This window comes from Coniosporium apollinis, assembly GCF_000281105.1.
Source record: "Coniosporium apollinis CBS 100218 chromosome Unknown supercont1.2, whole genome shotgun sequence".
Classification (NCBI taxonomy): Eukaryota; Fungi; Ascomycota; class Dothideomycetes; genus Coniosporium; species Coniosporium apollinis.
The window spans coordinates 789,352-811,553 of record NW_006913264.1 but is presented as its reverse complement, the minus strand read 5'-3'; the positions used below and the strand labels follow the sequence as shown (position 1 = coordinate 811,553).

At 55.9% G+C, this 22,202-nt stretch overlaps 9 protein-coding genes across 9 annotated transcripts; 6 read left to right on the top strand and 3 right to left on the bottom strand.

The window, feature by feature from the left end:
- Positions 1–454: 454 nt before the first annotated feature.
- W97_00664 (prolyl-tRNA synthetase) lies at positions 455–2,059 on the bottom strand (the record flags this gene model as incomplete). The annotated part of the gene is made up of 1 exon (XM_007778576.1): positions 455–2,059. The coding sequence occupies one exon, from the start codon at positions 2,057–2,059 to the stop codon at positions 455–457; it is 1,605 nt and encodes a 534-aa protein (XP_007776766.1).
- A 968-nt stretch (positions 2,060–3,027) lies between these two features.
- Positions 3,028–3,809, top strand: W97_00663 (uncharacterized protein; the record flags this gene model as incomplete). The annotated part of the gene is made up of 2 exons (XM_007778575.1): positions 3,028–3,087; positions 3,129–3,809. 2 exons carry the CDS (start codon positions 3,028–3,030, stop codon positions 3,807–3,809), a joined length of 741 nt encoding a protein of 246 aa, XP_007776765.1.
- A 347-nt stretch (positions 3,810–4,156) lies between these two features.
- Positions 4,157–5,215, top strand: W97_00662 (glutathione S-transferase; the record flags this gene model as incomplete). The annotated part of the gene is made up of 5 exons (XM_007778574.1): positions 4,157–4,284; positions 4,361–4,538; positions 4,586–4,666; positions 4,716–5,061; positions 5,154–5,215. The coding sequence occupies 5 exons, from the start codon at positions 4,157–4,159 to the stop codon at positions 5,213–5,215; spliced, it is 795 nt and encodes a 264-aa protein (XP_007776764.1).
- Positions 5,216–10,555: 5,340 nt separating this feature from the next.
- W97_00661 (uncharacterized protein) lies at positions 10,556–11,500 on the top strand (the record flags this gene model as incomplete). Its single annotated transcript, XM_007778573.1, has 1 exon — positions 10,556–11,500. One exon carries the CDS (start codon positions 10,556–10,558, stop codon positions 11,498–11,500), a length of 945 nt encoding a protein of 314 aa, XP_007776763.1.
- Positions 11,501–14,122: 2,622 nt separating this feature from the next.
- Positions 14,123–16,052, bottom strand: W97_00660 (uncharacterized protein; the record flags this gene model as incomplete). The annotated part of the gene is made up of 5 exons (XM_007778572.1): positions 14,123–14,185; positions 14,241–14,365; positions 14,603–14,853; positions 14,902–15,743; positions 15,939–16,052. 5 exons carry the CDS (start codon positions 16,050–16,052, stop codon positions 14,123–14,125), a joined length of 1,395 nt encoding a protein of 464 aa, XP_007776762.1.
- A 464-nt stretch (positions 16,053–16,516) lies between these two features.
- W97_00659 (eukaryotic translation initiation factor 3 subunit H) lies at positions 16,517–17,722 on the top strand (the record flags this gene model as incomplete). The annotated part of the gene is made up of 3 exons (XM_007778571.1): positions 16,517–16,570; positions 16,620–17,089; positions 17,146–17,722. The coding sequence occupies 3 exons, from the start codon at positions 16,517–16,519 to the stop codon at positions 17,720–17,722; spliced, it is 1,101 nt and encodes a 366-aa protein (XP_007776761.1).
- Positions 17,723–18,325: 603 nt separating this feature from the next.
- Positions 18,326–19,422, top strand: W97_00658 (uncharacterized protein; the record flags this gene model as incomplete). Its single annotated transcript, XM_007778570.1, has 2 exons — positions 18,326–19,069; positions 19,123–19,422. 2 exons carry the CDS (start codon positions 18,326–18,328, stop codon positions 19,420–19,422), a joined length of 1,044 nt encoding a protein of 347 aa, XP_007776760.1.
- Positions 19,423–19,558: 136 nt separating this feature from the next.
- Positions 19,559–20,260, bottom strand: W97_00657 (uncharacterized protein; the record flags this gene model as incomplete). The annotated part of the gene is made up of 1 exon (XM_007778569.1): positions 19,559–20,260. One exon carries the CDS (start codon positions 20,258–20,260, stop codon positions 19,559–19,561), a length of 702 nt encoding a protein of 233 aa, XP_007776759.1.
- Positions 20,261–20,654: 394 nt separating this feature from the next.
- Positions 20,655–22,201, top strand: W97_00656 (uncharacterized protein; the record flags this gene model as incomplete). The annotated part of the gene is made up of 4 exons (XM_007778568.1): positions 20,655–20,725; positions 20,834–21,087; positions 21,139–21,399; positions 21,471–22,201. 4 exons carry the CDS (start codon positions 20,655–20,657, stop codon positions 22,199–22,201), a joined length of 1,317 nt encoding a protein of 438 aa, XP_007776758.1.
- Position 22,202: the final 1 nt, after the last annotated feature.

The window sequence follows — 22,202 nt, the reverse complement described above, 5'->3', positions numbered from 1 at the left end:
CTTGCGAGGCTAGGACTTGTTGAGAGTCTTCCGGGTAGAGAGTGAGATAGCAAAGCAGATTTATACACTAGACTGGCTGAGCGGAGCAGCAAGTGGGTGTACCAAGCTGGTGAAGTCTTAGGATTGGTGATCGGGAGACGGCATTGGGCAAACGGAGGCATTCGACTCCATATCTCAAGCAATCGAGTCCATCTAATCGCGTTCCTAATTTCACACCATTCGTTGTTTCCTACGAAATTTTTCACGCGTTCATCTTAAGCTGAGGCTCCTCGAGGCTCCGTGGATGCGGCATAAGATGCCATAAGGCTGATAAACGAATTCCCAAACCCGCGTAGCTCAGTCTAGTATACAGTAAACATATACCGTGCTTGCCGGCTTACTGCGGTACCAGAGCGGAGTACTACAATTCGAAGACCGCTCAATTTACCAAACTCCGTGCTCAAGTACAATGTTCTTACAGCTGAGCCAACAACTCTCCAACAACCCCGTTCAAGGCTTCGACTTTCACGTCCTTCTTGATTCCCAGCCTTCGACATTGCACTTCCACCACGCTCTCCCCTTTCCATCTCCGCCCCAGCACCACAATGACAGGATATCCTACCAAGTCCGCATCCTTCATCTTCCATCCAAGCGGCCTATCCCTATCATCAAGCACCACCTCCTCCTTCCCCACAGCAGCCGCATGCCTCAACCGCGCCTCCTGACCCACCTCAACCGATGCCTCGAGCCCCCTCCCCCTCAGCTCCTCATACACCCCCACCGCATCCCCCTCATTCCCCTTCCCGGGCAATACAGCAACCTCAAACGGTGCAATCACCTTAGGCCAATTCAGTCCCTTGCTGTCCGCCAACGCAGCCGCGACGGCGCCGATCATGCGGCTGAGTCCAATGCCGTGGCAGCCCATCTGCATTGCTACCTGCCCGGCAGCGTCGACTTCTGGAGGCACTGCGACAACGGCGTTCAAAGGCTGAGAGTAGCGAGTGCCGAGGTGGAAGGTGTGGCCGACTTCGATGGCTTTGTGCACGGTCAGGGTGCCCGTCGAGCAGCGGGGGCAGCCGTCGCCGGTGGAGATTTTGGTGAGGTCGAAGGCCTGGCGGGTGGGTGCAGCGTGGCCAGCAGAAACTCCGTGTTGGGCAGGATCCAGGTGCGGCGAGGAAGTGGAGAGGCCGGAGGGGTCGGTGTCTGGGATGTCAGGACCTTCCTTGACGGATAAGGAGTTTTGTGCGATACGGTAGTCAAAGATGTCGACGGACTGGCGAGGATCGGTCTTAGCATGGACGTTTGAATCCCAGATTCGGAGCGCCGTTGCTGGATCGTCGATCGCGGTATTGAGGTCCGGATATATTCGTTTCAATACGTGGATGTTGAGGTCGTTGAGGGACGGCCCAGGAGCTGAGGGATCTTCTAAATCAGCGGAGCTACGCTGGGGCTGCGGATAATACACGCGGATCAAAGTTGTATTGTCCTTGCTGATGCCTATCCATGTTGTGTGCGGAATATTTGTTTGTTGCGCTTGGGCTGGTTTGTGTCGTTTCTCGGCCAGCTCTTCGTTGGCGACGTAGGAGCAGTAGTTGCAGGCGCAGACATTGTCTTCGCCTTTCAAGGAGAGGAAGTGGTATTCGTGGCTCAGATTTCCGCCCATCGCCCCGGAATCGGCTTCGGCGACCATGTAAGGTACTCTCAACTCGTTGAAGAAAGCAGCGTATGCTCCTCTCACGTCCGAGTAGGTCTCCAGGGCCATCTCAGGAGTGTAGTCGAAGGTATATAGATCCTTCATCAAGAACTCCTTTGCGCGGAGGAGCCCCTGCCGTGGCCGGCGCTCATCTCGGTATTTGCGGGATATTTGGTACAGCCGTAATGGAAGTTCTTTATATGACTTGATAGCGCCGGCGGCCACGGCCGTGATTTCTTCCTCATGAGTCGGTGAGAGGAGAAATCCGGACTCCCTCCGATCATTCAAGCGTAGTAGTTCCGCGTTGTTTGCCCGGCCGCTCCTCTGCCACAGCTCCTCAGATGAGATTGAGGAAAGCGAAACTTTTGATGCGCCTATGCTGCCCATGTGTTTGTCTATAAGGCGCTCGAGCTTGTCTTGCACTCTCAGCCCAAGCGGCAGGAGATGGAATATGCCGGAGTATGCCTGCCGAAGGAAGCCTGCTCTGATCAGGAACGAGTGGGAATCTTCATCTTCTCCCGCGTTGCCCGAGATGCCTCCTGAAGGTGTCCAGAAGGTTGACAGCCGGTTCCGGCCATCATTATGAAGGAACCTTATTGATACACATTGCGCCTTTCCACCAAAACATGACTTGGTTGACTGAACCTTCAGAGATGATTGCAGATTGCGCGTTAAAGGCCTACAGATAGGCCCGCTGGACATGAGAGAATGGAAAATGACCGGACTGTTGTACAGAGCAGAGGAAAGCTACGTGGATTTACTACGAGCGGAAGAAATGACGGGTATTCTTTTCAAATGATACCGAAGTTGGAGTTACAGGTTGTCACCAAATGAATTAAAGGCCTGCACGTGATCTGGCGACAGGCTCTCTGCCGCGCCTAAACCGCAACATCGGTAAAGTCTGCATGCTGCTTTTACGACGCCAGCGCCAGCAAACATGGTTCGCGGTGACGGCGGCATCCAGTTTCAACATCCGCGCTTCGTTGGAGATCCACCGCCATCGAATCCCCAGTCCTTGCTCCAGCTTCCCCAGTTACCGCATGTCCCTCCTCAGACGCTTGGCCCTCTTGGCCCCCTTGGCCCCAATCTTCACGGCGTTGGATCAACCGACCCCGGCGCGCTCTTACAACATCGATATCCAAGTGACCTAGGCTTTGTGGCCAGGGCGCCATACCATCAAGATGCGACAAAAGTATTGCCGCCTAGGCCTGAGTTCATCTTGCCTTCGACAACCACATCTCGGGCTGCCCCTGTGTCCTTTCAGAGTTTCCATTACCAGCAACATCAGCAGCAGCAACCCAACGTAGGGCAATTTACTTTTCAGGCGCCACCTTTGGTCTTAAGTAATAGCGAAAATGGCGTCGTGCCATCTGCCTCTGGAGATTCAAATGCAACTGCTGCGAGACCGCAACAGCGTCGGATCGCCCAGTTTCAGCAAGAACCCAGAGTCTCTCAGGTGCCCGAAGTAGAAGAACATGCAGCGAAATCAGCTGGGCATCTCAAAGGCCTTAAACGCATACCAGATCCACCGGATTTGGCAGCATGGCGGCAAAAGCTTTTCAATGTGGACGACACGATCGTCCTGACAGAAGACCAGCTCCAGACGTACTTCCCGCACGTCGACAACGTGTACTCGCACCGGTCGACCCAGAAACACAAGCGCAAGGGCTTCGTGTCACATTACTGGGACTGTCGCCTCAAAGGACGGCCGCCCGGGACGCCCAAGTCAGAAGACCCGAACAAGAAGAAGCGCAAGCGCGTCGCGCGTGAGCGGGATCTATGTGATGTAAAAATCAGGATCACTGAGTATCCTGCTGGTGATCCACCTCCTGAAATCATCGCCCAGGCTGGCAGGTACCCCGGACTTGATGCTCCCCAGCCGGATGCTTTCTTCGCCCATCGGTCGTCAGTCGTATCAATAGAACAGTCGTCGCAATGGCCGCAAGAAACAAGTGCAAGCCACGGTAAGATGTACACGATTCAGCGCGTCAATGGCAATGGACAGAACGGTAAGGGAGACGGTGTGCCTGGTGCGCACAAGCACACGCTTGAGTACAGCGACAGTGTGAAAAAGAACAGCATCATCAGGTGGATGCTTCAGGCTGAGAAAGACAAGAAGAAATCGCAGGTATGTTGACATTGTTCATATGTCCTTCTTGCCAATATGTCACATGATTTGTGGAGCATCCAGGGTCAGCGGGGTCTGTATTCGTCATACCTTGTCAAGCATCATCGAACTTCTTGAATTGATAATTGGATTGCTACTGCTGGACTTTTACACCATTGTCAATGTTCGCAGTGAGAAGTCGATCTTGCTCCATTACCTTCTCATCACTCCGAGGGTACCATCACAACCCTTCTGTCCAGTTAGCATCAAGTTGCAGACCGTTCAAGAAGCTCCCAGAGCCCTACAGAAAGAGCAATTGCAGAGCTGGTCTTCCTGCAACGCGCTTCTTTTCAACGAGCGCCCAACCCCACGCGAAAATGGCAGACACTAACAAGCAATCCTCCGAAAAGAAAGAATACCACAAAAAGGCAACCGGCAACGCCCTAACCACCGTAAAGAATCACTCCAAAGAGAATGACCTAAAGCTGTACGGCAGTTGCTTCTGGTGCGCGCCTTCCATCAAAACCTGAGGTTCAACCTCCATGACGTCAGATCCCGGCTAACCTCGGTACGCGACACAGTCCCTTCGTGCAGCGTGTTTGGATATCGCTCGAAGTCAAGCAGATACCATACCAATACATCGAGGTCGATCCGTACAAGAAGCCAGACTTGCTTCTCCAGATCAATCCGCGAGGGCTCGTGCCGGCGTTACGGCATGGCGACTGGGGCTGTTACGAGAGCACTGTGCTCATGGAATATGTCCGTTTAGACCGGTCCCTGAAGCCATCAGCTCTGACAAATTACAGCTCGAGGACCTGAGCGAAGGCCAGTCACTGCTGCCGCCGCAGCCAAAGACGCGCGCACACAGCCGGCTCTGGAGCGATCACGTGAGAAAGACACGGTCTCTGACACGCGACCACGGGCTTACATTCACAGATAAACCGCCACATTATCCCCTCATTCTACCGCTTTCTTCAGGAGCAGGACCAGCAGAAGCAAGTAACCCTCGCCGACGAGCTCAAAACCGAGATCGGTAAGATCGTCGATGTTGCTGACCCCACGGGGCCCTTCTTCCTTGGCGCCGGCATCTCCTTCGTGGACATTCAGATGGCGCCGTGGGTCGTACGGCTCAACCGCGTCCTGAAGCCTTATCGAGGATGGCCGGAGCCCGAGCCGGATAGTCGGTGGGCGAAGTGGGTCAAGGCTATTGAGGAGAATGAGCATGTGAGGGCGACGACGAGCACGGATGAGCTGTATTTGGATAGTTACGAGAGATACGCTGGTGGGTAGTTTTCATTTCTTTGACTATTGCCTTCCCAGGGAGGGAAGGACGGGGTTTAGCGGATGATTTACTGACGTATTGTGGCGGTACAGAGAACCGGCCGAACACATCACAGGTCGCAAATTCGGTCAACTCGGGGCGTGGTCTGCCATAGGGAGGCGAATCTTCTTGTTGTCATGGAAGGACTCAGGCCTCTGGTGAGCATACCTCGCTGCAGATCCCCGCGGCTCCGGCGTCTTTACGTGCCTGGATGCGTGAAGAGGGATGAGAACGAGGAGAACTAATAGCTTTCCTTGACAGAGATACAATTCGCACGCCAAGATGCGGTTCGACTTGAAGCGTAGAACAACGTTTTCAGACGGACGAGGAAATCCCACATCACAAGGAGCCTTGTTGCAAAGGTTTGTTTCACGCAATCATTCGTTTGTGAACATGTGTCACACTCTACACACGGCAACTTACTTAAACCACCGTCTATGAGGATGCGGGAGGCTTTGTGCCGCTCAGGCATAACTCTTCTCGTTATATATTCCACACGATAGAAAGTTCTCAACCCCTAACGATCAGGAGTCACTTATGGTCACTAGTGTTTCTCTCTCTGCAGTCGGCGATGCGATACAGTTCGCAGCTGCGTGATTATTCTAACAACGCTCTTTTTGTCCGGTGTGCTTGAGACAGGACGAAATTCTTACGACCGCCCCATGTGGATCTGGCTTACATTTGGTAGCTGATCTGCTTGGAAGCTTTTCGAAGGACGTGCTTCTCTGAGACAGGAAAGTCACTGTGCTGGTGTGATAGGAACCGGAGGGAACCAGTACCTGCACCAGATACGCAGGCCAGTTTGTTACCTACAATGCCCTTATCCTCCGAGACAGGTAGGCTTGTCACAGGGTTTGCGCCGTTGTAGAAGGGTGCGTTCCTCTGCAAAAGCTACCGGCACCGCTGCCAGGCAAGCCCATCCCTTGTTTCCATTACCATCCCCAAATCGGCGCCCCAGAGAAGAGATGGAGCTCTTCGTATGCGTGACGAAGGGCAGACTCATCTCCAGGAATCATCACACGGCGTCATCCATCCAAAAACTTCGCCTTGTTGTTCTCGGAAGGCGCCGGCTGCCTACTTACCTACTAGAGCTGCTAGTAGAGCAGTCGGTCCGGTACCCCACAAAAAGCGGCACAGGGGTCGCATCGCTGATTGGAAAGTGAGAGACGGGAAGGAGGCGAGAAACGCGAAGGATGCGATAGTCGCTAAGGAGTCAATAGTGGTGCATCGGACGTTAGAAACGTTTCGATAGCGTCTCAGAACTTTCTCCATGCGGGTGGCTGACGCTCTGCACCTACACATGCATACCCAAGCCTTTCTCTCACAGTGCTGAGGCATTCCCGGGCCAAAGTCCGCTCTGGTCGGGGATTTATGCATCACATGCGTTCTGGATGCATGGTGGCAAGGGGCTAAACCGGGCCCCACACTCTCAGTTTACCATATTGAGAAGGATGGGGTAGACGTGATGTAGCGATGCCGGTGCTAGAGGAGGAGGTTGGTTTTAGTCGTTATGCGGAGACAGGGTAAAGGCTGATTGTGATAGGGATCCTCCGCTAGGGGTGTAATGGTACATGATCCAGGAGCCTCCGGTGGTTAGCGTGCGTCATGTGCCACAGTATGAGATATCAGAACGACGACCTTGAAAGGACCATATCCATGATCGGAAACTGATGGCGACTATCCGAATGTGTGCGTGGAGACGATATGAACTCTTTATGAATTCGATAGCCTCAACCGCAGCGAACGGATGCTGCAAAGTTGAAGATGTACCCTTGTATTTCTCCCTGCGATTGACACACGCTAACCACCGGATGCTCCTGCATCCTGTGTGCTCTGTACACACACATCACTAAAGCGAGGAAGTGACTGGGTAGAATTCTCGTACCTATTAGGGAGATGAGCATGTCCGGCACTCCAGGCAGTTCACTGGCGATCTCGCTAGGTCGGCAGGCCTGTGTCAATCGTAAGCGAGATATCACTTGTGGTTGAATTAGGTATTAGTGAGTTCAGTTGTGACAGAGCTTACGAAGATCAACGTGAGTAGCTCGAGTGTGCACCGGATGGTGCTCGGGGTGGCGTATCCTCGTAGTGGGCAGACAGTGGATGAGTTAAACCGCGGTAGGCGTTGCAGATGCTCATATGTGACAGTTCATAAACTCTGGGTAGAAGCAGCACCGCTAGTGAAAGGTCAATCAGGCTCGACCTGGCTTCGAACAAGGCACTGAATCATCCCATAAGCGAAACCTGAATACGGGAGGTGTCGTTCGGGCCGTATCAGTAACCAAGAGCGTTGAATCCAAAGCTTGGGATGTATCGGAGAATATTCCACATGCCATGCATCTCTGTCATATGCATGTCATGCATCATGGAGGCCCTTTGAATGTCCCCACCTGGGGTTGAGCGCGCGTTCTGCCAGGGGGATGAGTTGCACAAAGGACGTGGGTCGGATGGCAAGCGACTGGAGCACCACAGTCATGAGGTCCCTCGCCTTGTGGGGCACTTGTTGCGCAACGCGAAGCCCTAGCAGCACGAACGGCTGGCGGGAAGCGCGGGATCCGCAGATAGGGTCCGGGTATTCGCAACCGTCGCCGTCGGAAATTTTCCATCGCGGCAAGATCAAGCAAGGCATTTCAGGTTGAATGCTAGGATTGAGGGCGACTCAAGAGGGCTTCTCATTTGACGTGGAAAACACTCCGAAAGATCTGCAGCGAGCAAGGAGAACAACGTTGCGCTTGTTCGGTTCTCTGCCGAAGGGGTGTGCGCATATTCCATGAACCTGCTTGCAGACAAGCCAACTGGGGAAGACAGCGGAGCCATCCCCGGTCCCGGGAAGATTAAGAAGAAGCTTGCCGCTCTGCACACCTAATCGGGAAACACGGAGCGGCAAGCTTTTTTGCGGCCCGCCCTGGCACTTCTGTCTGCGCAGACAAAATGTGAGATGAGTAAGCTCGTCGTAGTCAACGGCCTGCTACAAGCGGTGCAGAAAGATATCCTGAGGTTATCGAGAGCGGAGAAACTGTGCTTCCTACAAAAGCGGGGTAACAGGGCCAGACTGTGGCCAGGCTCTGATATATTCGCCCTGTTTATCGCGAAGCACCCGTCCAAGGGCCACCCGGATAGTTTGATGCCGCATACATGCTCCAGCTTGTTCAGTACCAGATTCGTGATTGAGCTGGACTCCTGATCGTATTGATTGTGGGATAGCAAGACTGAATGCGTGCGAAGGAAAGGATAAGATGTTCAGCATTGCACCCCTTCAGTGCATTGATCACTTGAGATGTCTTTAGTCTCTGAACTGCGCTTGCGCGCTATCCACTTTCAATGCGGCAACGATGGCCCTTGGTCCTTGCGCGAACAAGATTTAGTGAAAGACAGATGAAGTGTCAGCTGTGCAGTACGGAGGTAGCGCTGTTGATGGTGCAGAACGTCGTAATAGTGAGATCCACAAAACTGGACTTTGACTGGTATTGTTCCCGATGCAAACCCCTAGCAAGTCTAGGTGATTCACCTGCCAAGATGAACGGTTCTGTGCTGGGGAAGACAATGCGCAAGATTCCACGATCCTCGACATCATCAACGAGTTGACAGCGTAGGAGTTGAGTTTTCTCATCGACGTTGAAAGGGGATGGCCGACACCAACCACGTGGAGCTTACAATGAGCTTCTCTGCTGCCGAGGTCCACTCGCAGACCCCTTCAACCCTTCTGCTCAAGAAAGCGCCGGCCCAAGGTGTTGCAAACGCTTGTGGCGCTGGACGGCAGGAATGTAGAAGTGCCGCCGGCATTGGACCGTGCACACGCGTAGGTACTCAGACGAGGTTGAGATTTGTGAGGTGAAAAGAGCGGACAGCATTCTCCTAGCCTTTTGCAGCTGCCGAACCCTGATTACCCACAATTTGAACCCTAAACGGACGCCGTTGTTGTGAGCGGCCAGCCGTGCGAGCTAATCACAGAGTTGGTGTTGAGGACTTCAGTCCGGCAGGTCGCATCTCCGGGAGAGCTGTGGCTGTGCCGCCTCGGCAGATGACGATTGGACAGGGCCCAGACGATCGAAGTTTTGGAGCAGATCGATGGCGAGCAGGCATGTCGGAGCTATGCACGCCCCTCAGGACTGGGGTGCGAGATGCTTGAAGGTTGTCAAGGTTGTCAAGGTTGTCAAGGCGCTCAGGGTCGTGTTCCTTGTCTCAACGGCAAAGGGTCCGTCTCCCGGGCTGCAGGGCACGGCACCGCTAAGCCACCGATGTCATTCCACGCGAAATCTTTGCGCGATACCTCCGTACAACATCCGACGTGTTCCACTCGTCGGCCGACATCTGAGGAGCCGTGGCGCAAAGAGTCCTTCGCAAAGATCCCTGTTCTTAGGTCAAACGGCGAGATTCGTGTCCGAGGCGACGGAGCGCGCCTCCGGGCAATGACCGCGTTTGGTGCGACAAGTGTCGAGGCATTCGGGGGTTCCATTGCGCTATCGGGCGCACAGCAAGAGGTCATTATGCGATGCCGTTGCTGAGATTGGGACGGTTCATCTTGGGTTCTGCCTCCTGTCCGTCGACTAACTTAGCTCATCTCCAAGTCGAAGAAGCCGGCGCGCGAGAGCTTTGCTGGCGCCAGAAGCAGAGCAGAGAGCAGGTACGGACAGCAAAGTACCCGTGCGCGCAGAGATCGATCGATCGATCTTCTACATCAGCGGCTGCGCTGGGCGGACGGTGTTCTGCTGACTCGGAGGATTGGCAGGGCGAGGATGGTGAGTCGAAGCCCCTTAGACAACCCGTCCCCTCTCGTTGCCTGCTCTGCATCGTGTGTTGCTGTTGCTGCCCGGTACTCGCACCGACGTACCCAGACGTCCAACAGCGCATCGTGCTGGCGGCGCAGGGAAGAAGACCCCGGCCGTCAAGCCAGGGATCAATCACTGTAGATTAGGGCATAGGGCACTGCGGAGAAAACGGCCGAGGCTGGAAGCAAGGTTTAATCGGACGGGGCTTTTCAAGCGTGCTTCGCGTGCCATCGGCGCTGCGTGGCTCGAAGAGTGGACTGGCGCTAAGTTAGCTGTCGAGCAGCCCTGGAGCGTGGATGCCATTCTCGTTTTTCCCATCAGCCCGTGCAGGCCAGCTCTTCTGCTGCCCAGGAACGGTGCCAATGCCACCAGCAACAGCCCTCGTCCCGGCTGCGACGTGCATGATTGAAACGTTCAGCATGTCCCGCGCGCTTCCGTCTGTCGTCGCGCATTTGACGGATCTCACTTCCTTGCCCGCTCTTTTCGACCACCGCCTTTGTAATCCTGCGGTCAAACTAGTACTTGAAGCGCCATACCTCATGGTTACAATCCGCTGGCGTAATCCTCCCTTCCCCTCCCAGCCAGCCTACTTTAACCTCAACCGGCCTCTCGTTTGCGTCCCTCTCCACGTGTACCTGCAATACTGCCTCTGAAGTGGAAGACATTACAGCATTACAGCCAGTACTATGGACGGGAAGGACTCGGTCGGACGACGAATTTCATTGCTGAACGAGAGCGCGGTGGGGCCCTCGAGCTACCGACCTGCGTCACAGCCATCCTCGCTTCACTCACGAACTTCAAGCTACACCTCCACCCCTTGTCTCTCCCCCCAAACACCACAACTCGTGCGCAGCGATTCGGCAGACTCGGCCGCCATGAACACCCCATCGCCCATCACTCCGACATACACTTTTGATCAACGGAACCCCTCGCCAGTGTTTCCGACAAGTGCCGGCTTCTCCCCGTCCACGAAAGAGCCGCTTGCGGCTTACCCACCACCCCATCCCCACCATGGTGGTCCTCTACCTTACCCGACATCGGACATACCTCTAACCGTCTACGCACCACCGCTGGTCCCGCAAAATCAGTCAATGCAACCCGCGCAACCGGCGCAGGCAGCGAAGCCTCAGTCGAAGAAGAACCAGTACCCTTGTCCGATGGCCAAGCAGTTCAACTGCTCTGACTACTTTACCACATCTGGGCATGCTGCACGACACGCGAAAAAGCACACCGGCAAGAAAGACGCGTTCTGTCCCGAGTGCAACAAAGCCTTCACGCGCAAGGACAACATGGAGCAACACCGCCGGACGCATCAGAGCGGTCGCAATGCCGGCAAAGGGGTTGAGGAGTCCCGGGCGAAGAAGGTGAAGCAGTCGCCGCAAGCCAAACGACCAAGGCCGGCCCCTCTACAAGCCGCACCGCTCAACGTGCTTGATCCGTCCCTGCCGATCAGTCCAACTTCGAGCTTTGGCGCACCTGCCGTGCAACCATACATCTCCGAGTACCTGCAGACGTCGCCCTACAGCGAGACGTTCCCGTATTATCCTCATATGTCACCCTCTTTCGCGCACGGTCTTGAGACTCTAGCGATCGCCGCCAGCGGAGAGAAGCGCAAGTTTGAGGCGAGCTGAGCCAGCCTTCACTACTTCAAGGTTAGATGCACCGCTTAGCCCAGACGGGAGGTGTTTAGTGTCGACTGCGTGGTGCTGTGGTGATGGTGCATGCGCCCTCGGTTTCGATGAAGCATGATACCGAGGGATGGCTTTTCCACGGTGCCGTGGTGCGGGCTGCTGTGGTTGAAGAATAGACGCATGCCGTCATGGCTACGAATGGACGGTTCTCAAAAGGAGTTTTGGTGGGCTTGAGGTTTGGTTTGGCTTGGTTTGCATTTATGATACACACACGGCAGAGGAGGCTTATGTCGCTTACTAGTACTGTAATTTCTCTTCCATCAGTGCTCCATCTTGCTTTTTCGTACGTTGTTGGCTAGAGTGAGGACTTCGTTCTGCCCACGAGCCGGGGCCGAGTCGGCTGTGGCTGGCACAGGTGCTGGTGCTGGTGCCAGTAAGGAAGGAGGATTAGTGGAGCACATGATCAGGAGGTCGGACAAGTGCATTTGTCAGAGAATTGCTGAGGTGTAACCCGAAATGTCAATATCATCTGGGTTAAAGACTCATTGCTACCGCAGTCTCTGTCTTCACTATCTTAACACATGCTCCGCGCTCAGTAGTGAATTCGTCCAGCTCCACTATCCCAACGATAAGCGCCCCTCGCAGCACCGCATCAATCTTACGTCAGGTGCAACGCTTGCAACACTGCACAACGGAAACGCCTCCTCACGATAGTCCCCTCAAGCCACAAAGCGGCGACCAACCTCCAAGGCCTCGGAAGCAGTCATCACCGGAATTCTGCCGCAATTCTGTAAGACTACTTCGTCCGATCCTTGCTCCATCCGGCGTCACAGACTCAGACTCGCAGAAGGATCGCCTCGGTCGGACTCAGGTCCTGTGAGAAACCAAGACCTCCGTGGCGCTTTTTGACTTTCCCATGCCGTTTCCCCGCTTTTCTCCTGCAGTCAGCGCGCGAGCTCTGCAGGGCTCCCGTCCCGCCTCCCCTTGCGACACGGGAGAACAGCGACTGAGGAAGGACTTGACTCCGAGCCTAAAAGGGCTCGGTGGGCCTGTTCATGGATACCTAAATGGACTATGGGCTATGGCTTGAACGGCTTGCGTGGGCTTGCAGAAGCAAATGCTATGCGGAAATGCGACCTTCGATAAGCCACTGCTTTGCCTGTCGGATAGGGGCTCTGAAGGCCGAGGTGCGATCTTTCCATTTCGTCATTGTCAGCATGGCGCTGTTTGGGCTGCGGGCAATTCGTTGAAGGTGGTGAGAGGGGTGGAGGAACAGAGCTTGAAGGTCAGGTGACGTGCTCACATTTTTTACGTTCTTAATTTCTAGGTGAGGCCGTCATACTGATGATTGGGGACGCATGCATTCCCTTTGAATCTCTGCTCCGTTGTTTGGCTTTGGTAGCTCTCGTTCCTACATGTCCGAAAATCATCTCCCTCGTCTCTCATTCCATTATGCAAGCCTCAAACGCCATGTCTTGCAGCTGCAACCTTGCGTCTACCTGCTTGTCCACCTGCACACTCTGCACTGTTTCCCCACTTCTTCCCCATGCGTTTGCTGAGCCCTGCATGGGCTGGGGTTCTCCCTGTGCCTGCATATTGTCAAGCCCACGTTTCATTGCATCTGAACATGCTGTTTCGGAGCGTTTCTGTGTACTCGGCCCCATGTAGATTTGGTAAGCTCAAGCTGTACAACTTGACGAAGGGGTCATGCACAGTAAGCAGCAGAAAGCCACTTTCTTACAAGCCTAGAACCGCTGGACCTAACTAAGAGAGAGAACTCCTAACTTGCGATGCGACGACAATCCGGATTCCTCATTGTGCGACCAGTTTCATGACAACCAAAAAAGCGTCTGAGAGATACGGTCACAGCACCCGTCTGCTTTTGGCATATGAATGAGCACGGCAGCAACACGCGACTATCCCCGCGCGTGCATATCCAGCGCAGAGGGTGACCTGCCGTCTTGGCTCTTGTTGAGCATCTATTACAGTGGCCATTTGCTTAGGTTTATTCGGGGGCCGTGGTGGGGTCGATGGTGTGAGCGCGGAGCACGACATAGACTCGGCGAAATTGAGGTTCCAAGAGGGGATGAGGGGAAAAAAGATGCAGTATTGAGGTGATGGGCAGTGGATACTTACACGTAGGTTCTTGGAGTGAGAAGCCAGATCGCAGTGATGCATTCGTCAAGCGGACGGGTATGGAATTCTTCCACTCTAGCGCTGCGACCGCAGAGAGCTCAATGGGTACAGAGCGGGCTCTCGTCAAAAGCAGCCGGTATTCATCGATATTCCTCTCTGAGCTCCATGTCATGCCGTAACTGGATCTCTTGTTGAGTCGTACTGCGCTCATCCGGCCGCGAGTACTCCGCAGTGTTTGATCCGGACCCCTGATGCGCTTCACACAAGCATGTCAGAGTCTGATCCCTGGGCGTAGTATGGTTCCGTACAGCTGCTCTTCGCTTGCGCAGCATTTGCATCGTTAGACACTGGGACTGCTTCTCCTTTGTCTTCACCCGTCGATGGCGAGGTTTCGTCTGTCCCCCTGAACTGTGGATGCTTCGCAGTTGCAACTGTAGCGAGGTATGAGATGGATCACTGCATGCTGCTGCTGTCCCGTGTCCGCCTTCACGGCAGTGGGGCGCCGTTGCTCTGTGTGTCACCGTTCGGAACCTTGAACCCTTCAAAGTACTAACAGCCGATCAGTCGTCTTTGCTCTCACCAGCTTCACAAGAGGACAGCACACCTTTCTGCGGAACGAATTCAGATCATTGGCATGTATTCCTGAGCTGTACTCGCGCCGCTGCTGCACTGCCGTACTATCGACTTCTGAATCCGGAATGCGCCGATATGTCAGCAGTCTTCGCGACCCTGTGACAAGAGTGCGCGTCAGCTACGGAGTAGGCCCTCTAGTTCATAGTGAAGGACAGAGCCGGTTAAAGATTTGGAATTGGATAAGCCTTCCGCCCCATGGTGAGGGGCGGTGCCGCTTGATGACTCCGAACCAGGCAGGTGCCTGTGAGCGCTATACTCACGCTTCCCCTAAATCAAATCGGTCGTACCCTCTGTTGTCTGCTTCTGACGGACTCGACGGGCAACATGACTTACATTTGTTGAAAGCTTGAACACAGACACTGACGATCTCGAGACACGGATGTGTCGGAATGGCGAGCTCGATATCTTCGTCGTTGGCTGTAGGCATCCACATGGAGAGCCTGGCGTCGTCGACTAGCATGACGGACGCGAATTCCAGGATATCATCCAACATGGCCTCGAAGCTGTACGGTCGTTTCGGAGGAACGAAGCCGTCCTGCCTTTTGTCATGAAGCAATACACTCGTTAGCATGCTTCCCTTCGGTCTGTGCCTATTGATCAGCACTCACGCTGAACTAAAACGAACGACTCACAGATGCGCCAACTTGCCATCAACATACACCGCCTCCGTCCCCTTCCCGTCCTTGTTTCCAAGCACCTTCAACCCCTCACGGACGCCATACGGCGGGTCGCACACTATCCCATCCAGCCATCTCCCCTCCCTCATTGGCGTGTTCGTTAGATCCGCAACGAAGCAATCGCCATAGTTACCCAAGAGCCTGTACTGCACAAAGTTACTAATCACCCCCATCCCATTCTTCCCCCTAATACTCCGCCCATCAATATCGCTCCCTATCGCCATAGCGCCAAAATGCGCGCACGCGAGGGGGAAACCACCGGTGCCGACGAACGGATCGTACATCAGCTTCCCCGGCGCGGCTAACGCTAGATTCGCCGTCACAAGCGCAAGCTCCGCATCCATGCTCGTCGTGCTGATGTACGCCCTCTTCTTCAGATCGTACTTAGTCACCGCCGCACGGCCGCTGGCAGTGATGAAGCGGCCCAGATACAGCTGCCTGGGCTCCTCCACCGCAGCCCCAGGAGCTCGGAGCGCATACTCCTCGAACACACACAGCTGCAGCTCAGCGCCATTCATGAGGATCGGGCCGTCGAAGCCCATATACGAGAAGGACTCGATCAGGGCGCGTTGCGTGGCGGTGCTGCGTTTGCCTTGGAAGCCGTCGAGCGTGAAGCGGAAGGAGGTCGTCTTATAGCTGGGCCAGAAGGCTGCGGTGCGTGTGCGGACGGAGACGTGGAGAGAGGCGTAGTCGGTACCGCTGCCCCAGAGCTCGTAGATGCCGGCGCTGAGGATCGAGCGGGTTATCAGGGCGCGCGCCGCGGCGGGGGAGGGGAGGCGGATGATGCAAAAGGGGGACTGGGGATTGGTTAGTCTGAATTTGTGAGGGTGTAGTTAATTGAAGGGAGTAGTCTTGGAGTATGTGTGCCCAACAGATAATGAGATCTGGCTCTAGCTGCTTTTTGAATAATATAGAAGGCTGGAATGACAACACGACCAGCACTAAACTTAGATGAAATATTTTGAGATAGTATAGAGAAGAAAGGGCCTTACGCTGTCGTGATAGTAGACGATCTCGAGACCCACGCTCACGAGTTCTGCAAGCGCCTCAAGTTCTGGTTTTCGAAAGGTCTCGTGTATCTGAATCAGACGTACGAGATACTCCATGGTCGGATACTTTACAAGAGAGATTTGAAGGAGAAGTCAAAGCTATATGTGAAATTATGCTAGACCTTGAGTTTCCGACATAAGGAGAGAGATATGTGTGATTCAGAATGACACAGGCATGGCTCGTCTTCTATCGAAGTTTTCCGTATCCAGCTTTAGCGTTCCCAGGTGGGATGTAGAAATTGATGCAGCAAAAACTGAGGCGTGCTTAAGAAGCAATCAAAACGATTGGCTTGAGGGAACCGGGAGACTGTTGAAGGACTTTTAAAACACTGGCGTCGCTAAAGTTTACGAACTTGTAGGTGGCCAAATGATCTATAACAACCTTGGAATGTTCTCACTGATCTCCAACCCACATGCTTCTAGAAAACATCTCGCTTGTGTGAAATCTTGGCACACGCCCGAACTTCATCCCACTACAACCACGTCTCCGGCTCAGATATCACTTCGCAAACACCGCAATCATGGCAGACGCTCTACGAGATACACCGCTGCGTGCGGTTCAGGTTGAGGCACTTGTATGTCGGCGGCGACTCCAAAAAGTCGACCACGGCTAACGCATCGCAGGTTGTCATGAAAGTCATCAAGCACTCCTCGCAGTCCTTCCCTACAGCGGCGACCGGCTCCCTCGTAGGCATGGACGTCAACGGCTCTCTCCAGATCACAAACTCCTTCCCCTTCCCCGCCGTGGACCCCTCGACGCAAGACGGCCACCAAGAATCCCTCCACACGCTCGCCGCCGCAGCGCCCCGCGCAAAGTCAAACGCGGCATATCAGAACGAGATGATCAAGTTTCTGCGAGAGGTGAACGTGGACGCGCAGAATGTGGGCTGGTACACGAGCACTAGCATGGGCAACTTTATCAACACGAACACGATCGAGAACCAATTCTTCTACCAGAAAGAGCCGAACGAGCGGACCGTCGCGCTGGTGCACGACGTGAGTCGGAGTTCGGCTGGCAGCTTGAACCTGAAGGCATTCCGACTCTCGCCGGCATTCATGGCGGCATTTAAGGAGGGAAAGTTCACAACCGAGACGTATGCGCCCCGCCCTCACTTTCCATGTCCCTTGGCCCACGCTGACAGCTCCACAGCCTCCAGAAGAGCGGGCTCCGCTACCAAGACATCCTTGTGGAGCTCCCCCTCACGATCCACAACTCGCACCTCCTCACCTCCCTCCTCCACCAACTACCCTCGGAGCCTTCAGCGGAGCCTCCCTCCTTCCCACCCACTCTCGCGGCACTGACCTCCGACCCTACTCCCACGCCTGCACCACTGTGCCCCAACTTCGACGCGCTCGAGCTAAGCATCGACCCCTTCCTGGAAAAGACCTGCGACCTCCTGCTGGAGAGCATCGAGGCGCACCACACGGAGCTCAACAACCACCAGTACTACCAGCGCTCGCTGGCGCGCGAGCAGACGAAGATCAACGCGTGGCAGGCGAAGCGCAAGCAGGATAACGCGGCTAGGGTGGCTGCGAAGCAGACGCCGCTGCCGGAGGATGAGTGGCAGAGGCTGTTTAAGCTCCCGGCTGAGCCGAGCAGGCTCGAGACGCTGCTGAATAGCAGGCAGGTCGAGCAGTATGCACGGCAGGTGGATGGGTTTACGGCGGGGGTGACGGGGAAGATGTTTGCGGTTAGGAGTAATCTTTTGCCGGGGGAAGCGCCGTGAGGGGTTGAGCAGTAAGGAATGGAGTTGCGAGTAGCGAGTTAGGGACGCTGCTGAACTCAACTGAGGCATGGGCATGGGCGTTTGGTCTTCATAAGCGGAAACCCCGTTTATCGGGCGCGGCGGGAGGATGAGGCTGCGCGAGTGTGAGGATACAGCTGAGGTAACATGTCCGTCGCAACATTCAAGATCGCAACGATTCTGCATGCACGGTTGTCATCGTTGTTTCCAAGTCTTCCACGACGAATCTTGAAGTCTCCGTCCAAACATGATTTCTTGATACGCAGCTCCCAACGTCGTCATTGACGCCCTGCCTTTCCAACCGACTGGTGCTCGAGATTAGACGTAAGTGAAAGGATCCCAAAAAAAAAAACCAGATAAGATCGCAGTGAAGTGAAACGCGGTGAAGCACGCCGCTGGTGCCTTCACGCACCTTCGCCCTTCCAACATAAACCCTTCCTCCGCGTTTGCACGCGTCCAAACCACCACCATCGCCCCGCGTCAGCGCAACCGTCCCAACCGTACGCCAAACATCCAGCAAGGGAAACCACCACCCTCGCTTTCCCGTCGCCAATCGCTCACAGGCCAGCAGGTTCCACATCCGCAATGAACGGCGACTACGCGCCAGAGCCCGTCCGGACCTTGACCTCGCCATCCCCCGGGCCCGCCGTCGCCGCGCCGCCGCTCCCAGGCCAACCAGGGTACAACTGGGTCCTTCACGGGGACTCGCATCCGGATCTCGCGGCGATCATGTGGCCCGTCGCGGAAGCGATCCGCACGGTGCGCAATAAGCAGGAGATTCTTCGGGATGCCGTCAATGAGCAGGGCGCTGCTGGGATGGTGGAACGGATGGGAGAGGGGATGGTGGAGTTGGAGAGGAGGGTGAGGAAATTGGGGGATGGGCAGGAGAAGATCATGAGGCTGCTTGCGGCCTTGGGCGGATTCATGACGGCGGAGCAGCTAGAGGCGTTGAGGGAGGTGGAGGAGATGACTGAAGGAGAGCGCAGAGGTGGAGAAGATGGACTGAGGAGGGAGATTGAGGGGCTCAGAGCGCGGGTTAAGGAACTTGAGAAGAATGGCAAAACCCTCGAAGGAGGAGTGGCGAGCGCGAGGGAGCAGGTTGCGGACCGGCTGGACGCTCTGGACGGCCACATCGACCAACTCAAGACGAACGTCCTGGCTGATGTTCGCGATCTGCGCATCTCGGCGGCAGAGCACCGTATCTCTACAAATCAGGATATCGCCATCCAGCAATCCCAGCTCGAGGAACTCTGGCGCCACCTGTTAGAGGCGGAAGGCAGCCAGCAAGGGTGGGGGAAGCCGGTAGCGGCACGAAAAGAACACACCGTGGTAAGCGAAGCACTGTCTAACCCCTCCCAGCCGCATCTCTAACAACACACCAGCATGAAAGCAAGAGCGTCCACCACTGGGTCGGGAGGATTGTGCACGCTTCGCACCAGAGGGGCATCGAAGAACAGAGTCTACGCCGTTGCCTCGATGATATCGAGTTCATGGCCACTCGGAGGCCACATAAATTGCTACCAGTGGACCGACCGTTTATGCTGGACGGTAGCCCCCGGATCGGGTTTCTTCAGAGGTCGGTCAAGTGGCTCCGCGAGTGCTATGAGGCGGTGCGCCAGAGCGAGGAGCGGTTTTCAGTGGCCGGAGCGACGGCGCCTCGCAAGCGGCATGCGTTGGGCTGAGGCATCTCATGGGTCAAATCATTCTGGGATTGGCAGTACGAGAGGTTTGCGGGGGGGCTCTTCAGAATGCATGATAGAAAAGCGGGGAAGAGAGAAACGAGAACCGTAAGAAACCGAGGACTGCCCTCGTACAGCTTCAGCCAACCCGTCTTCTTACATCCCTTCTCTGCCCATCCGCAGCCAAGCCTGTGACAGCGTCCGTGACCAGCTCCCGCAACTGCCTCTGCCCTTCCTCGCCCTGAAAGTCATCCCTCGCAGCCAATTCCTCGATTCGTCGCCTGAACTCCGGGTCAGGCGCCTCGCTCTCGTCTATGGACGATGCCTCCACCGTGCTCATGTCGATGCGAACATTCGGCGGCAACGGGGGCGGCACGCGCACACCATCCACCCCGTTTTCAGAGGGTGCTGTTGCTGCCGGTGCCGATGCGTCCGCGTTGCCCCCACCAGCAGCCGAGCGCAGATATGCAGCGACGAGCGGCCAGTCACCCTCTGCTTCAATCTTCTCCTCCGCCGTCTGGTCCTCGTCGTTGCGCCAGCTCACGTTGGCGCCCAGCTCTGTTACGAGGCATTCCGCGACGGCAGGGCTCTCTACGACAAACAGCGGCGTCTCGTTGTCTTCGTCTGTTATATCTGGCGATACATGATATGCCTGCACGAGAGCGCGGAGGAGCGGGAGGTGCGAGTACGAGGCCGCGGCGTGCAGGAGCGAGTACCCATGGCCATCCTGTTCGGAAGCCAGGTGCGGATGGGCGGAGAGGAGGCTCAGAACCTGCTCTGGGGCGTCCGGGACGAGGTTGAGGAGGCGGCTGATGGTGGGAGCGGGCTGTTGGCCGGCCATTCCAGCGGTCGTGCTGTTGAGCCGCGAGTTCTGTATGTAAAATTAGCAAAGTCGCACTCGCCTCAGCGTGCGTCAGCGGTTGTTTAGTGGACGACCAGGATGCGCTCCGAAACGCCCCAATGGTCGCCAAAGGGTGACGTTAGCGCTGACCCAAAGACGTGCAAGCGCGCCGCGCAGCCGTGTTGAAACGGCCCGGGGGCAGATCGCTGCTGTTGAAAGAGAGAGAGACGGAAGGCCCGAAGAACGAGACGGCATTCTTCAACTTGGCGGCATGCGACTGCTGAATGAAGTCAGACGTCGTCTTGCACACCTCATTCCTACACCTACCACCTCTTCTGCCTCTTCTTCTCTTCCCCTTTCTTCCTCTACGTACAACAGATTCGATACCGCAGCCATGAGGAGTTCGCTTGCATTGCCGTCGCGGCGGCTTATTCTCTCCTATGTTCTCGACTGGGTCATGATTCTGTAAGTGTCGCATGCCTCCTTGGCTTCCAAAACATCACCACGAGCGCCCACCGCATCAGCCATACCACAAGCCTCATGCGCCGAAAGTCACAGCTAACCGCATCTCAGGGGCATCGCAGCCGTGGGCGGCGGTTTCAACCGTGTTGGCCCCTACCATCGACCGTTCTCCCTCATGAACCTCGACATCTCGTACCCGCACACACTGAAGGAGACAATCCCGGTATGGCTCCTCCTGGTCGTCGGAATGGTCGTCCCGGGCATCATCGTACTCCTCGTCTGCCTGCTTTTCATCCCGGGGCCAACCGCGAACCCGAGGACGCCGAAGACGCTCATCTGGCGGCGCAAATTCTGGGAGGCCAACAGTGAGCACTTTACATCAAGCGATGAGGGCTAATTTGCTGACTTGGCAACAGCCGGGTTGATGGGGCTCGGTCTTAGCCTTGCGACGGCATTCTTGATCACCGAGGGCATGAAGAACCTCTTCGGCAAGCCGCGACCTGACCTGATCTCGCGCTGCAACCCGGACCTGAGCAGGATACAGGAATTCACGGTCGGCGGATACGGCCAACCGCTCTCGGATAGATGGGTGCTGGTTTCCTATGGCATTTGCCAGGAGACGGACATGGATAGATTAGATGATGGCTTCAGAAGCTTTCCGAGCGGGCACTCTTCCTGTAAGCGTTGCCAACAGCTGCGGAGCCATGGACAGAACGAGACCCTGAACAAGGCTAACGACTACTCGCAGTCTCCTGGGCCGGTCTCCTCTACCTAACCCTCTTCCTCTGCGCCAAATTCGCCGTCGCAATCCCCTTCCTCCCACCACGGCCCTACTCGCAAGAAAAAGCCTACACAGCCCTCGAAGACGAACAGCGCTTCACCCTGCCGGCCTACACGAAGCACGACCGGCCGCTCTCCCCTCACAAAAGCACCGACACCTCCTCTACCCCGTCCGCCTCCGACACCTCGCCGCCAATAATCCCCGTGCGCAACCAAGCGGCCGCCCCGCCCGTCTGGACCCTCGTCATCGCCCTGATCCCCTTCGCGGCCGCCATCTACATCTCGAGCTCGCGCTTCTCCGACTTCCGCCACTTCGGCTTCGACATCATCTCCGGCAGCTTGATCGGCATCGTCTGCGCCTGGTTTTCCTTCCGCTGGTACCACCTCCCCATCCGCACCGGCGCGGGCTGGAGCTGGGGCGCCAGGACCAGGGATAGGGCGTTTGGCATCGGCGTCGGCATTGCGGGATATGTCGGCCCGGAGGGCTGGGGGAGCAGTAGGATGAGGGGGGATGAGGAGGATGGGGTTGGGAGGAATGGGGTGAGTGGCGTGAATGGGGTCAATGGCGGGGTGGATGGCGCGAATGGCATGGCGCATAGTACGAGCATCATCGGGCCGGGGCTTGATGGCGCGGCGGATGGGAGCGTGCAGAGGGATGCGGTGGTTGATCTGCCGGTGGGCAACGGGAGCAGGGTGTGAG